Source organism: Canis lupus, chromosome 13 (genome assembly GCF_003254725.2).
Source record: "Canis lupus dingo isolate Sandy chromosome 13, ASM325472v2, whole genome shotgun sequence".
NCBI classification, from domain to species: domain Eukaryota; kingdom Metazoa; phylum Chordata; class Mammalia; order Carnivora; family Canidae; genus Canis; species Canis lupus.
Window position 1 is genome coordinate 36,776,606 of NC_064255.1, and position 16,075 is coordinate 36,792,680.

At 62.6% G+C, this 16,075-nt stretch overlaps 1 protein-coding gene across 14 annotated transcripts in view; it reads right to left on the reverse strand.

Annotated features, from left to right (window-relative positions):
- Nucleotides 1-16,075, reverse strand: part of TSNARE1 (t-SNARE domain containing 1) — a 145,972-nt gene that overhangs the window by 39,529 nt on the left and 90,368 nt on the right. For 5 of the 14 annotated variants that reach the window (XM_025450202.3, XM_049092787.1, XM_049092786.1 and 2 more), the window contains 3 exons: nucleotides 13,204-13,276; nucleotides 11,435-11,911; nucleotides 3,404-4,677 (listed from right to left, as the gene is read on the reverse strand). In XM_025450202.3, the coding sequence (XP_025305987.3) occupies nucleotides 4,079-4,677; nucleotides 11,435-11,911; nucleotides 13,204-13,276 (1,149 nt within the window). In that variant the 3' untranslated portion in view covers nucleotides 3,404-4,078. Of the gene's footprint in view, nucleotides 1-3,403; nucleotides 4,678-6,186; nucleotides 6,676-8,123; nucleotides 8,207-11,434; nucleotides 11,912-13,203; nucleotides 13,277-16,075 lie in introns of those variants that run through there. The other 9 variants (XM_049092793.1, XM_049092791.1, XR_007401621.1 and 6 more) reach the window with 8 other exon arrangements.

Below are 16,075 nucleotides of genomic sequence, written 5' to 3' on the forward strand. Positions count from 1 at the left end.
GCCCCTCGTGCAGTGGGCAGCCCAAAGGCCCGACTGGCCCCTTCCCTGCACAAAGGGCCTTTGCATCTCTGGGATCTCAGATGAGCCCTGAACTGGCTTCTGAAACCAGCACTTTCCAGGAGGGCAGCAGGGGAGGTGATGGCGGATAGGGAACAAGACCAGGTCCTTGGCTTCTTTGCAAAGCAACAAAACATTTTAAACCGTGGGTTTATACGTTAATCTGGTCCGTACATAGCAGGAGGGCCGCAGGGACTGTCTAAGCCACCCTCCCAGAGCGGATCTGCCCAACTGCCCGCAGGTCCCGCGGCTCCTCCGGGGGATGCACGAGGCTCACTTGGTGCGGCAGCTCCAGGCAGGGACCGGGCATGAAGCTGCAGTCCTGAGACCGGGCTCCGGGCCTGCCCTGGACGTCACCCCTCGATGCACCCCAGACTCTCAGGCTTGCCATCTGTACCAGGGCTGCAGCAGCTCCAGTGAACACCATCCCCACCACTCGGGCCTCTGGAACATACCACCGAGGCCCTGCAGTCAAGCCACAGACTGTCACAGCAACATCCCCCTGGTGCCAACTGTCACCTTCTAGACGCCCCAAATCAGGACCATTTCCTCTCAGCCCCCTCGGGTCCTTCTGGAAGCCTCCGCTGGCATCTGTCACTGCAGCCTTCGTGGCTCACCTCCTCCGCAGGGCAGCTCCTTCCTTCTGTCGCCGCCCCGACTCCACCTCCCACGCAGGGTCCTCCGAGCCCTGTCCTGGCCCCTTCCCTCCACAGGGACGCCCGTGCTCCAGGGCACCCCCCCGCTGGGCCCACGGGCACCTGGTACGAGACCCCAGCCCTGACTTCACCACCCACCTGCTCCCTTGGGTTCAGAGTCTGCGCTGCCCGGGGACAGTGTCCGAGCAGGGCGGGCTCTGAGGCTGGCGGCCGGGGAGCTGCAGCCTCATCGCAGGGCAAGGGGCTGGCCGTCCTCCCGCTGCCTGTGCGCGCTCCCGAAGACCTTCCTCCCCAGGGCACTCTGGCTCTGGCTGGCTCCTGGCTAACCCTCCTAGAGGCTCTTCGGGCTACCCTAGCACATACCCAAGACCGGCAGCTTCCAGCCCAGGTGTGAGGAGGGCACCTCAGGACCACTGGGGCCCCTCCATGCAGGAGCGCCCCCGCCCTCAAGGCCAGCTGGGGCCTCCGTTCTCCCTGAGGCGTTGCCCGGCCTCCCCGTGCACCTGGCCCACGGCCTGCAGGCAGGCACCCGCTGTCCCATCACGCTCATCCGTGGCCCTGTCTGCAGCACAGGGTCCAGCCACAGAGGCTGAAGTGCGCATGAGGGCCATGGAGGCAGATGGACCTGGAGGCGTCACCTCTCAGGCCCCGACTCCTGAGTCCACAGTAGGGGTGAAGGCTGCTGGTCCCCAACCTCAGCCCAGATTCCCTGCCAGCCCCTCCCCCACCTGTTCTCCGGGCCTCACCGACATCTGCCAACATGCCTTCTTCAGCACAGCCTCCCCAGCCTCTGGGGGCACTGGGTCCTACCGTTGGGTCCCAGGCCAGCCAACGGAATGTGGTGCACGCAGAAGCATCCTCAAAGGGAGTGGACGTGCCTTCCTAATCCCTCCTCTTCATCCTGCTACTTGGAACGTGAGTGCCGTGGTAGGAGTCCTGCAGCCATCCTGGCGCGTGAGCACCGTGATGGAGTAGGGACCAGCAAGCCATGCGAGTCCGCAGGGACCGAAGAGCCACCTTGCTGTGCTGGATCACCAAGCTCAGATACCTTCCAAGTAAAAGTCACAATGCCTGTTTTCTCTAAAATGTGCCACCTGGGTGTTTTGTCAAATACAGCTAAATCTAGTTTTAACTTACACACAGAAACCATTACCCAGGGAGTATTTACTAGCTTAGCATTGTTTCCTACAGCAGACCACGAGCTCCGGAAGGAGAGGCTTCTGGTCTGCCTTGCTTACATATGCACCTTCCACACATAGTACGGGGCCAGGCCCAATGGGGTCTCAGAGAGGTATTATGGGAATAACTAGGGCGAGGGCCCAGGGTGTGACTGGGGTCAGGGCTCAGAGAGTGACCGGGGTCAGGGCTCAGAGTGTGTCCAGGGTCAGGATCCAGAGTGTGACCGGTGTCAGGGCCCAGAGAGTGACTGGGGTCAGGGCTCAGAGAGTGACCGGGGTCAGGGCCCAGGGTGTGACTGGGGTCAGGGCTCAGAGTGTGACCAGGGTCAGGATCCAGAGTGTGACCAGGATCAGGGCTCAGAGAGTGACCGCGGTCAGGGCCCAGGGTGTGACTGGGGTCAGGGCTCAGAGTGTGACCAGGGTCAGGATCCAGAGTGTGACCAGGATCAGGGCTCAGAGAGTGACTGCGGTCAGGGCCCAGGGTGTGACTGGGGTCAGGGCTCAGAGTGTGACCAGGGTCAGGATCCAGAGTGTGACCAGGATCAGGGCTCAGAGAGGGACCGGGGTCAGGGCCCAGGGTGTGACCGGGGTCAGGGCTCAGGGTGTGACCAGGGTCAGGGCTCAGAGTGTGACCGGGGCCAGAGCCCAGAGAGTAACTGGGGTCAGGGCCCAGGGTGTGACCAAGGTCAGGGCCCAGGGTGTGACCAGGGTCAGGGCTCAGTCTGAGACTGGAGAAGGCATCAGCCTGCAACAGGAGGAAGCAGTGTCTGTTGCAAGTAGGGAGGTAGATGTCAATCTGTAGTGCACATAGAGGACAGAAGGGTGCATCCCGTCCACGCGGCACGAAGGTTAGGGGAGGCTCAGAGAAGGCATGCAGGGATCCAAGGTTTGCCGCGTAGTAGGAAGGCTTCCCAGGGCGGGGCCATCTGCGTGAGGTTGCAGGGACAGCAAAAGGCACCACTTGCACCCACAGAGAGGAGGCTGGGAGGGCGCCCGGGTCACATCCCAGGGAGCCGCTGGATGACGGCTGAAGAGCCCAGGCTTTCTTCCGTAGACAAGGCTACCGGCATGCTGCCGGCCCACAGTGAAAATGGACAACCAGAGCAGGGTCCTGCCCGTGTGCCAGTAACACCAGTCCTGGCCCTCCCCAGGGCTGGGGCTTCCACAGGAGCCCTGGAACCAGCACACCGCCCAGCCCACACCAATACTTCACACTCTGGGAGGCTTCTAGCCACGACGGTCAGGAGGAGGTAAAGGGGAGGCGGGCAGAGGGCACGGGGCCCAGGACCAGCGAGGCCCTGCGGTGTGGGGACCCCTGCCCTCTCCTGTTGGCCCCACAGCCTCCCTGTGTGCGTGGGCCAGGGGTGTGCACCAGCTCCCTGAGGGACCCAGCAGGGGCACAGTGGGTAACGGATGGGGCCGATCTGGAAACCCAGCTAGCGCTCTGGGCTCCCCACCGGGGCTGAGCACAAGGGTGCAGCCCACCCGAGATCAGGACTGGGCTCCGTCTCATTTGTTGGTGAGCATCATCACTACCTTTACTGCCTTTTTCATTATTTTATGCTTATATAGGAAAAATACTTTTTTGCAGGAAAAATCAGTAGGTACAAAACAGCACCCCACCCCATACAGTACCCAGTAACACATACGCATATGCGTGTCTATCAAGCCACAGCTCTAACTGGGCAGAAAGGACTCCAGGCCTGCAGGACGTGGTTCCCTTGGCAGAATGAAGAAAAGTGCAGGACCCAGCCCGCAGAGTCCACACATCCAGGAGGAGAAGGCTTCCGGTGGGCACTCCGGGTCCCCGGGGGCCTTCGTGACACCCAGCTGAGCCACCCTTCCAGGTCTGGGGACGCTCTAGCGGCCCTGTGGCTGCAGGGAGGTGCCGGCCCTGTCCTCCAAGGGGCTCACTACAGCTGGTGAGCACGCAGGATGGCAGCAGGGGCTCCACTCGTGCCCCTCTGCCCCCTCCAGCCATGAGGTCCCTGAGCAGACCTCTGCCCAGGACCTGCAGATTGGCTCCGAGGCCTTTCCTGGCACATCGTTGAGCCCCAGGGACAACGTCATGAGTGTCCTTTGTCCTCACTGGTTCTGTCGAGGCTCTAGCCCTGCCCGGCTGTCCCTGGGCCCAGCTCTCAGAAGGGCTGGAGTCCCCACTGTGTGCGGCCTTCTGGGGGCCAGACCCTAGACCTCGTCCTCCACCTTGAGGATCATCCCTGAGAAGACCTCCAGGCCTGGGTGGGAGCCCTGGGGGCTGTCCTGGGAGCCTCTGGTGGACCCACGGGCCGCTCCGCCAGGCAGGGTGCCCTCCGGGGCCGTGGGCGAGGTTCCCTGTGCCGGGCAGGCCCCCACCAGCTTCTCGAGGGTCCGGTTGAGGGCCTCCACGCCGTCAGCCAGCCGCTGGCTCTGCTCTGCCAGCCTCTGCAGCAGCAGGTTCTGCTGAGCCATCAGTGCACTCTGCTGCTGGGACCAGTGGGAGAGCAGGGCACCCTGTCGCCGATGGGAGTCCAGCAGCCGCTGTTCAAACTCGGTGGCCTCCCCTGCGGGCCTCCCAGGGGGCGGGGCTGGTGCAGCGGAGGGCGGGGAGGGCCCAAGGGCCCCCGGGAACGCAGCCGCAGGTGGCGCTGAGGCTGGGGAGGCTGGGGAGGCCGGTGGGGAGGGTGAGGAGGTAGGTGCAGCGATAGTTCCTCGGAGGTCCAGGGGGTCGGGTTCAGGCAGGCTCGGCCCATCCAGGGTCCGCAGGGGTAGCCACAGGCAGCTGGGGGCCTCATCCTCCTCGTCCGCTGGTGGAGGGAGACAGGAAACGTCAGCCTCCAGCAGCCATGACCGGGGCAATACGTCAGAGGGAGGGAGAGGTGACGGAGGGGGGACCTCTGCACACGGAGCACTTAGGCCTCCCGGTCCCTTCTGAGGTGGGCAGCAGCACCCACTCGAGGGAGCAATTAGGACTCGCAGGGGGAGTCTTCCTCCAGTAACACTGAGGTCCAAACCTCAGCCCGGCAACTGCAAAGCCTCAGTGCCCAGCCCCCACGCTGCCATTTGTCTACACATCCACCTAGCTGGCTGTTGTCTATCCACCATCCCGTCTGCCCATCTGTTCACCTACACATACCACCCACTCACCTACTCGCCCTTCAGTTTCTTCATCATCCATCTTCTTCCTTCCTTTCATTCTTTCCTTATATTCATCTGTCCATCCACCCATCCACCATCCATCTACCCATGCCTCTATCCACCCATCCATCATCCATCTATCCATCCATCCACCCATCCATCTACTCATGCTTCTGTCCATCCATCCTCCATCCACCCACCCATTTACTCATACCTCTATCCACCCATCCATCCATCATCCATCCTCCACCCACCCACCCATTTACCCACACCTCTGTCCACCCATCTGTCTACCATCGATTCATCCACCCATCCATCATTGATCCTCCATTGACCCACCCATTTACCCATGGTTCTGTCCACCCATTCTCCATCCATCTATCCATCCATTTACTCATGCCTCTGTTCATCAATCCATCATCCAACTGCCCACCCATTTACTCATGCCTCTGTGCATCTCTCCATATGTCCATCATTCATCCTCACCCACCCATCCATCTACCCATAGCTTCATCCACCCACCCATCACCATCCCTCCCATCTCCAGCCACCCATCTATTTAACTACATATCTGTCCACTCACCCATCCACCCACCCACCCATCCATTTATCCACACCTCTGTCCATCTATCCATCCATCCACCATCCTCCATCCATCATCCTCCATCCACCCAGCCATTTACCTACACCTCTGTCTACCATCCATACTTCTGTCCACCCACCTAACCATCCATCCATCCATCCATCCACCCATCTATTTATTCATGCATCTCCATCTAGGCACCCATCCACTGATCTCTGGGTCCACTTCTCCAGCAAGTAGGTGTTTGAAAAATGAGAGAGTATACATGAAGCAGAGCTTCCCCAGAAAAAGCCCTGGACATGAAATTCTAGAGCTTAGGCTCCAAAGCCAGCTCTGCTTCCTGAGAGCTGTGCAGCTTTGGGAAACCCTTCTCTTCTCTGGACCTCCAATCCCCAATTCAGGCCATAGGGATGTCTAACCCTCCTCTTGTCAGGGTGCAGCAACCTTCCCAGGGAAAACCTGGACCTGAAATGTGGGGCTGTGCCATGTCCTGTCTTTCTGGACACTTCTCAACATGCCAGTGGAGATGAGTGGGACAACATTCCTATGTGGCAGCAACCCTGGGCTGTGCCTCCTGGGTCTGAGCCTCACTCACCTCACCTATGGCACAGAGGTTACTGCTTTGCAATGGAAATGGGGTAGTGACAGGATCACCCCAGATGGCAGGGTCCAATGAGCTCCCTGGGAATAGGACAGGGATGGGGGTCTGAGCCTGATGAGGTGTCCATGGACACAGGTGGCCATCCATGCCGCCTCCACCTCCTTCTGCTGCTCCTCCTCCTCACTGTCACGTCTTCCTCCTGTGGTCCTGGCATCTGCTGATCCTTCTGCCCTGGTGGCCCCAGGTATTCATGGAGGAAGCTATCCTGCTGGCTTGTTGCTTCCCTCTCACGATGCAGCTGTCGAGGGCGCCTGATAGGCTCCGCCACTTGGAAGAGTTCCCATCAGAGAGAGGCCGGCCCTGAGCTTCGGGCATGTCTGCTTGCTTGTCATTTCCAACCTGTAGCTTCCACTCCGGGAGGCCTCGGAAGGACCAAGCCTGGTGGAGAGGTCCCAGGTGGAGGGCCTGGCTGCCCTTGGCGTGCTGCAAGGTGGCGGGGCTGTGAGCCCAGCAGTGAGCACCAAGTTGGCATCAGTCTGCCTCTCCTGGTGCAGCATTTACCAGGTCTCGTGTGCAGCTGACCCTCAGTCATCCCGCCTTCTCACTCTGGTGGCCGTGGATGGAGAAGAGGGGAAGCCAACAGAGCTCTGACTTCCCAGAGACCCCAGGGAATGAGGACATCGTCTACCCACCTTCTCCTGGAGCCCTCTGCCCTGCGGCCCCCCACGGTCCCCACACAGTGGTCATACTGCAGCCTATGAGCTCGCCTGTGTGGCTCCTCCTTCGGCCTCTGCACACGCTGTCCTTTCCTCCAGGATGACTACCTGGCCTCCAGGATGGAGCATGCGCTCTCCCAGGAAATCTTCCTGCCCCACTGGCCAGGGCCCTCTGCTCACTGGACTGGACCGTCCATCCCACCGTACCCCTGAGATGCCCACTCGTGGGGTGATGAGCTCTACAGTGTCCGTCTCTGCCCATCAGAGCCCAGCATGGAGCAGAGGGCCAGTGAGTGAGTGAGGAGTGAGTGGATGGCTGCCCACCCCCCACCCAGCCAGACCAAGACCTAAGCCTGCCTGGCCTGATGGGCTGCTCACACGGTGGCAGCATGGCAGCCTGGAGGCCCAGCCATCAGACCCCAGGCAGCTCTAGGCTGCATCCGCAAGCAAATAAAGGCCTGATATTTGCTCTCCCTCTGAGCCAGCCAACTGTCCCAAGCCAAGTTCTGATGGCTCCAGGTAGGGAGGGCCCATCCCAGCCTCCAGCCCAGGGCCAGGCCAGAGGCAGACCCGAGCCACACAGGGGCCTAGGCAGCTGGTGCAGGTGCAGGATGGTCAAGAGGAGGGTCAGAGGAAGGTGACAGACACTGCCAGACCCAGCTGCCCTTCTGGGAAGAAGGGAGAGGCCACAGAGCCTTCAGGACGGGCAGCTTGGCAAGTGAGCTCCTGAGTAACCATGGCTGTGCCCAGCGCCCATAGCAGGGAGATTCCCCAAGTGGGTCCTGCTCATGCTCTGGACCTCCAGCTCCCATGAGGCCAGCTGGACAAAGGCCCTGGCCGCCCACCACCAAATGTTGGGCTTCCTTGCCCTTCTTTGCTAGAATCTGATCTGAGCATGGGAGTTTAGGTAATACTGATGCAATGAGAATGGACACTCAGGCATATGTGTATCAGGGGTGGGCTGGGAGAAGGTATATTTGCTGGGAACTGAGTAAGGAAGCCAATAACCAGAATTAGACAACCGGCAGCGGTGCACAGCATCCTAGGTGCAGAGCCCATCGTCCTAACTCTCCCCTCCCCCACACCAGTCCACCTGGGCTCAGAGAAGGTCCTGTGGGGACGCCCCTCCCAAGTATAGGGCAGGGCCTGGGCTCCCAGGGAGACGGGACCGAGGGGGCCGCGGGCCAGCCGCGCTGTCCCCTCTTACTGACTTACTTGGTGCCGGCTGGCTCCAGCCAGGAGCTCGCTGGCCGCCTCTGTGTGCGAGGACGCAGCCTCAAGGCTGGCTTCAATACTCTCTGCAAATCAAGACAATAGAAGGAATTACAGAGTGGAGACCCTGAGGACACCCCAAGGACGAGCCCCAGGGAGCCCAGGCGCAGAGGCCTGAGGGGTTGGATGGCCGCTGCCCCCTTGGTGGTCATAGGCCCCACACTGGCTTCACTGGAGGCCAGGTGAGGAATCCAGCCTCCCGAGAGGCAGAAGCTGCAGGGCTCGGGCACTGGGCCACCGGGCTGCTGTGGGCACTGGCCACCAGAGCCGTCAGGAGGTGCCCCGGGCGGCAGGGGCAGCCCAGTCAGGAGAAGGCAGAAGCCAGCCAGACAGAGGCCTGCCCTCTCTGGGTCAGTGAACAAAGGTGCAGGGGGTTGGGGGGCACGCGCTGGCCCGAGGCCTCTGGACAGCGACTGACCGGTTCCGACTTCAATGTGGGGCTTCGGGCACGGGGCTTGTGGGGTGTCAATGAGGCCCTGGCAAGTCACACCAGCGGCACACCTGAGCCGCCCTCACGGGGCTCAGAGCAGCCCCAGGAGACCAGAGAATTCCACTCAGCCACGCGGCAGTAAAAGGGCAGCATCATGAAAACACGCACCAAATTCACAACCAGACCTAGGAACACAAGGCCAGGCTGCAGGGACACCCAGAGCGATGGTTTAGGACTGTGACATTAGCGCACAGAGGGACCTGGGTTTGAACCCAGATGAAGGACGTGTCTACACTGTTTTCTCTTCCACCACCAGGGATCCTGGTAGCGACAGAGGGAGGCATGTGACCCCAGCGAGAGGCGCTCTGTCTGCAGACCAGCTGCTCTCACTGCGGCTGCTGCAAACGCAGAGCCCCTCCTTCAAGGAAAAGGGGACCAGACTCCAAACTCACAAATTCTGGTTAGGACTCCAGAGGCAGAAGCAGTTGGATTCACATCCTGCATCCCCCCTGGAGCACCACAACCCGGGCACCCCTGGTGAGCCGGCAGCCCGAAAGGCCGGGGCCGAGAAGGTCTGGAGGAAGCAGGCACCGCCGCCCGGTGGGTGGCCCCGGGGCTTGTCTTCACTGTGGTTTCCTCTCCGCACCGGAGCCCAGCCCCTCCTGGAGCGGCCCCGCTGGAAGGAGAGGCGCAGGGCTCGCCCCCCAGCAGCCCCCCGGGCCCCTAGTCAGGCGCCGGAGCCATTGTGCAGCCCCGGGCCGTGGGCAGCAGCACCCCTGTCCTGCCCCCATTGAGGAAAGACGGGCACACAGGACAAAGCAGCTGCCCCCACGCACTGGGAGACGGCGGGGCCCGGGCGCAGGGCTGGGGGCCACGCTCTTGGCCGGGCCTTCCTCGGCCCGGCAACTAGCCAGAGCCTGGGCTGCTCTCAGCTCCTCAAAGCACCGACCACAGGCCCTGGGGTCGCCGTGAGCCCAGCTCCGAGGCAACGCTCACCCCCATGCACGGCCTGGAGCCGCATGTGACGCCACAGCCAAAGCCCCCCCTCAGACGCGGTTCCACCCTGGGGCCACGGTGCAGAGAGGGTCCCCCCCCCCAGCCAGCTCCCTCCTCCTGAGCCCCCAGGGCTGCCAAGTGGGCACGCGGCAACCCGGCGCTTCATCTTGAAGATGCCAGGTCAGTCGGGGGCAGATCTTGGGTGCCCTCGGCTCACCCCCAGTCCCCACGTGGGGGCTGCTCAGCGGGAGCTGCCCTGCAGGACCTCGGCTGGGAGACTCCAGGCCCAGCCTCTGGCGGCCGCACAGAACCACCTTCAGCACCCGCCCCAAGCGTTCAGAGAGCGGGGCAGGGAGGATGCACCCCAACGCACAACCCCCACAGAGGCCCCCACGACTCTGGCTAGCCTCACCCCTGCGGCCGTGACCCTAGCCAAGCCCCTGGCCAGCACTGCCCAGACTGGGGAACCGGTAGGTCCCGCAGGAATAGTCTCAGGCCACCCCCCCTTGTCTCAGCCCTGCCACGGAGGTGCGGCCCCAGGCCACTCCCTCTCACTGCGTCACTGGGTGACAATCCACTGGCCCAGGAGGGACGCCCCCAGGAGGAGCCCAGGGCACGAAGGGACCAGGCAGTTGGCTGCCCTGATGGAGGTGAGCCCGGGGGCACTGCAGGGTCTAGGGAAGGGGGCGCCCGGCCCAGCAGGGCATAAGCAGGTTCCTGCCCTGCTCCAGGGCTGGGGACTCGTGGAGTGGGCCTAGGCACACAGTGCCACCCACTGCCAGCCCCCGCAGGTGTGCACACCCTACCCTGCAGCACCCCAAAACCAGGCCTTGCTCTGCCTGCAGGACAGTGTGGCCTCCCCTGGGCTGGCAGGCCGGCCCTGACCCAGGCATCTCCCAGGCCCGTGACCCAGGCCAGCCCCCAGGGAAGGGCAGCGCCTGTGTGCATCTCCCACCCAGCACACTAGAAGCTAGAAGCTCCGCCGTAGCCATCTGCCGGGGCATCTGAGGTCCCTGACTGGCCCTCAGGTCTGAGTCCTGTTGTCCACTCTGCAGCCTTCAGGAGGGGGCTGGTCCCGCTCCGGGCTTCGTCCCCACGGTGCTTCCAGCAGCTCCCCGGGAAGCCGAGAGTCCATCTTTGCAGAGTCAAGGGGGCGCAGCCACTTCGTGCAGATTGACCAGGATGTTCAGAGGCGTCTTGAGGAGGAGGGGCGGCGGGAGGAGGCACGGAGGGAGGTGGCACCAGGAGTCCAAGCCAGCACCACCCTGAGGCTGGAGGTGGCTGTGTGCGGCAGAGAGACCCCACCAAGCACCCTAAGCCTTCCTCACCAGGCACAGAAACTTCCAGCAAAAGAGGACCCTGTCAGTGGACGCATGAGCTCAGGGGGGGGGGTCAGCGTGCCCTGGGAAGCTGAGAGCCACTGGAGGCCGCCTGGTCTGGGGGAGAAGAGCCCCCAAGATGATGAGAGCACAGGAAGGGGTCAGGGTGGTCCCCTCCCCCACATGGGGTTGGCGACAGGGAGGGGAGCCGGCCCCTCATCTTCTGCTCCCCGAGCCTCTGGAGGCCCTTGGCCGTGCTGTGTCAGGGTGAGGGCACCCCCAGAAGGGCTCCCAGCTTGGGGTCAGGACGAGGCTGAGCCTGAGCCCCCGCTCCCCTGCTCCCCGGGGCAGCAGGGCCCTCCGACCCCCGGCTCCTTCCCCATCTAGAAGCAGAGAGGCACCACGTGGTGGCGGTCATCCCCACCAGCCCCCTGCCCTCCCCGAGGGTCCTGCTCCTTGGGGCCGTTCCCTGAACCCTGGCACGGGGCAGGCCTGGGGGGCCCACTTACTTGGCAGGGGCTCGGCGGCCCGGCCCTCGCCTAGGGGTGCTGGGGCTGAGAAGGTCTCGGCCACCATGCGCTCCACAGGGGTAAGGACGAGGCCGGGGGCCCGTGGGCGCTCCGCCAGTTTCTTGCGCACGGCCCCACGCAGGTCCCGCCACTTGTGCTTGAGGTCACCCAGGTCCCTCCGGCAGTAGCCCAGCGCGTTCACCGCCTGCAGGATCTTGTTCCACACGCGGTGCTTCCGGGAGGGCGTGCCCCGCAGCGCCCCGAACAGCAGCGGGTAGTGGCGTGTCACCCTCTGCACCAGCACCTCCGTCTCCTGGGGGCTGAAGTTGGGCTTGCGCGTCTTGGTGCGGCAGTGGGGGCCTGGCCGCGGGGGCGCACAGCCCAGCCCGGGCAGCAGGGCCGCCACGGCTGGCTCTGGGCTGGAGCTCGGCCGGCACGGGGCCTTGCTGCTGCTGGACCCTGGAAAGGCACCGGAGGCTGAGGGAGCAAGCAGAGGCCAGCTGACGGGCCGGGGAGCAGAGCACCGCCAGGCTCGTGGCCTCCACTGTCCCTGCAGAGGGGCACACGGGCCCCCGCCCCTCATCTGTCACGGCAGGATCACCCACGTTAGCACGCGGTGGGGTCCCGAGGTCTCCGCTGCTTCTCTCCTGGTGCCCCAGGGTCCCCAGGCCCTGACCCCACGGCCACGAGTCAGCCCTCGCCTGTCCCTCTCCCCCTCCCCTGGAGATGGCCCCTCCCGATCAGTCTGTCACTGGGACGGAGCAACCGTCTGGGTGATGTCTGCAGTGGACAGAACACTTGCACACCCGCCCGGAGACAGCGGCCAGAGGTGGGAGTGGCTGCGGCAGCCATGCTGAGGCTGACGACAGGGGTACGGGGTGGGAGGCTGTGGATCCCAGGCGGGGCCTGCGGCGAGCAACGCGAGAGCCTGTTGGGGCAGCCACCGAGCACAGCCCTGCATGCAGCCCAGGTTCTGGAAAGAGCACAGGTCAGCCTGCTGGACAGCAGCCGCAGGGGGCAGCGCTCCCTCCCGCCCAGGCCCCCATCTCCTGGGGGTGCAGCACAGCCAGGGGGACGGCCGGGCTGCCCTGTGGGGAGCAGGACACATAGACCTCAGAACCCTGGCTGGGAGCTGACGGTGCTGCCAGCGGCTCTGGGTGCCAGGAGTCAGTCCCACGCTTCTGGGCCCACCCGCTCAGGGCTCCCAGGTACTCGGGCCAGTAGCAGGGAGAACCACATGGCCATCTCGCGGGGAGAGGCCAGGCTGGACGGGGCTGAGGTCCTCATGTGGAAGGAACACTCACGTGGAGGGGACACGGGCCCGCCCCTGGCACTGCCTTGTCCCTACCACACCCGTTTCCTGAGAAGTGGCCGGCTCCAAGGTGGCTCTGGGCTCCACATCTGCAGCACTCTCTGCTGGGGAATCTGCTCAACCCCCAGCCTCAACCCCCTCCCAACCCCACCCCCACCCAGGACAGCCTGTCCTCACCCTGGGGAGTCCTTGAGTGGGAGGAAGACCCAGGGGGAAGCATGGAGGCCCAGACTCTTCAATGAGCAGAATGGGCGGGCCACCCTCCTGCATGAGCCTCCCCAACCACAGCCTTGCCTGAGGAGCTGAGGAGACCTGGGGACACGAGGAGGGAGGGCAACACATGCTCAGACCTCAAACCCCCTGGGTGTCATTCACCTGGGAGGCAGCCCTGCCCACACCTGGGGGAAAGGGCAAGTGTCTGTGGGCAGGTGGTTTAGAGGGCAGCACAGGTACCCACCGATGGCATCGCCTTGCTCTGACACCATGGAGGCCAAGTCCTTGATGATCTGGTTTACATCCAACAAGTCACTCTGTGGAAACAAGAGGATGGCCATTAGGTGCAGAGGTCAAGGGCACAGCCCTCAGGGAGTGCTAAATGAAAGCTAAGATCCAGCAACAGCCCTGGGTCACCCCCCAAGTCAGAGACACGGCTCGATCTGAATACTCTTTCCTGACCCTGAGGCTAAACCACAAGCTCTCTGGGCTGGAAGATCCCTCACTGGATACAGAGGACCCAGGGTCGGGCCCTGGAGGGCTGCAGGCAATGCTGCCCACAGTGTCTGCACCCGTCAGTCCTACAGACACCTTGTTCCCCGTCCTTGCTTTGTCGCCCTTGACTGAAGGATGGTACCTTTCTCTCTCTGTACACCCAGCACTTGGCACCAGCCAGCATGCAGGTGCTGCTCAATAAATCCTGAAGGAGCGGGATGGATGAGTGGGTGGACAGATGGACAGATGGATGGTGGATAGTGGATGGGTGGATGGATGAAAAGATGAATGGTGGATGGATGGATGGGTGGGTGGATGGATAGATGAGTAAATGCATGGATAGATGGATGGTGCGTGGATAGATAAATAGGTGGATACTAGATTAATGGATGATGGATCGATGGATAGTGGATGGGTAGATGGATGAATAGATAGTAGATGGGTGGATGGATTGATGGATGGATGGGTAGGTGCATGGACAGACGGATGGTGGATGGATGGATGGACAGGTGGACGAAGAGATGGGTGGATGGATACTAGATTAATGGATGGTGGATGGATGGATGGGCAAGTGGATAGACGGGTGGATGCATGGAGAGTGAGATGCAAGTGGATAGATGGGTGAACTGATGGATGAGTGGATAGATGGTGAACAGATGGATAAGGAATGAATGGATGGGTAGGTGGAGGGATAGACTGTGGATGGATGGATGGTGCGTGGAGAGTAGTCCCACTGCCGTGGAAAGACTGAGCGGCTTCATGAAGCTAGTGAACAGGGTAAGGAGTAGAGATTTGGACCAAGGGGATCTAGGGTGCCCACTTAAGCAAGTCTAGCATCTTCCATGCTGTCCAACTTTCTTAACTCCATTGGCCAGCAAAGTAGCAGTGATGCTCCTGAGGGACGCGGCCACAACATTCACACGCCACACACGGCCATCATGCTTGTCAGCACCCGAGTCCAGGTCACGACACCCATCTACAGGAAAGGTTGTGGACACTCCAGGGCGTCTGTGAGCTCCAGGGCCTCTGGCAGAAGGAGGGCTGGGACTGGCACCTATGTCCGCTGCCCCTAAGGCCACCCCTTCCCCAAATGCCACCCTGCGAGGGACAGCTCCTCCACTGGCCAGCCAGGTAACCCTGGACAAGACCGTTCACCTCGGGCCAGATTTCCTCACCCATCACGTGAGCAAAACCAAAGCTTCCCCTGGGAGCCTGGCACACGGCCAGGGTTGAGCCCAAGTCAGGGAAGCTTCCTTCAGGCCAGTGCGAGGGGTGGGGGAGGCAGGGAGTGTGAACCCCGCCCTGGCCCACCCGCTCTGCAGCTCGTTCTGGAACCTGGACCGATTTCAACAAGGGTCATTTCCCTCACTGCACAGTATTACAGGGAAATTCATTTTCTTTTTAGGAGTGTTCTGGGAAATGAAGCAATTAGCATGATCTTAAACCTACGTGTTCTATCAATTGCAATTCAATTACGGCCTTAACCACGGCGCAGGGCAGACGGCCACTCTGCACAAACAGGGCCCGGGGCTGGGCAGGTGGCGGCCAGCACGGAGCCCGTGGGTCTCGGCCCTGGAGGACTGCAGCCCAGGGGTGGGTGCGGGGTGGCCCAGGGCCTGGGCCCATTTCTGGAATCCCTGTCACCACAACCCTCCCGGAGTGAAGCCACCGGCCAGGGAGGCCAGGCCTAGGCTCCCGCCTAAAGGTCACACGGTAAAGGCTGCAGGCTCAGCAGGGCCTGGGTCAGACCGCCTCACCACCCAGATTTCCAAGCTCCGCCCCGACCTTGGCAGCGGCCGGGCACAGGCCAGCCACACCCAACCCCGACCTTGGTCACCCAGGCCTCTCTCACATGAGGCGCGTCTGGGGTCAGCGCACCTGGCCCTGGTGCCCTTGGACTCAGGGACTCTTAGGAGCCTTTCTAAGGTAACTTGGTCTCCCTGTATTGTGTGTGAGCACACCTGCTGGTACCCCCACTTTGCAGACAGGGCAGACAGGGAAACCGAGTCACTGAGAGAGTAAGACTCTCCCAAGGGCAGGGGTGTGGTTCAGCGGCGAGCGCTGGATCTCTTCCCTCGGGCAGGGGCAGCAGGGGCCCGGCTGGTGTGGTGCTGCCCACAGGGACACAGCCTCAGCGAAGGACAGGGCGGGGAGAGGCGCTGCTGAGCAGGGGTCCCGGTACCCCCAGCTGCCTGCCGGGGTGGAGGCGCCCACCGTACACACCGCGGGTGTGCTGGCTCTTCCCCGTCTGCCAAGGCACTGACCCCCATAACCTGGGACAGCCAGGACGGAACACGGTGTCCCCAGGCCGGCTCACGTTCCGGACTTCGGGGGAGGCCTCCTGAGAGATGCTGCGGTCAAGGCAGTTTTCCAACTCGCTGCAAACATATGAGCCGTTGCTGCCAGCCGGCTTCACAAAGTCTCTGCCACAGGGTTTCTGTGGCGAGCTGTCCCCAGGACACTGCCAGGAGCCGTCCCTGGCTCAGCCAGGTCCCTGCCATCGCCCACACACTGTGACACCTGCCAGGCCCCCACCTGGGGCTCTGCCTGGGGCGGAGCGGGGGTGGAAGGCTTCCTGTCCACCCCGGCTGGCCCAGCAGACAGGCAACCTGGAACAGGGA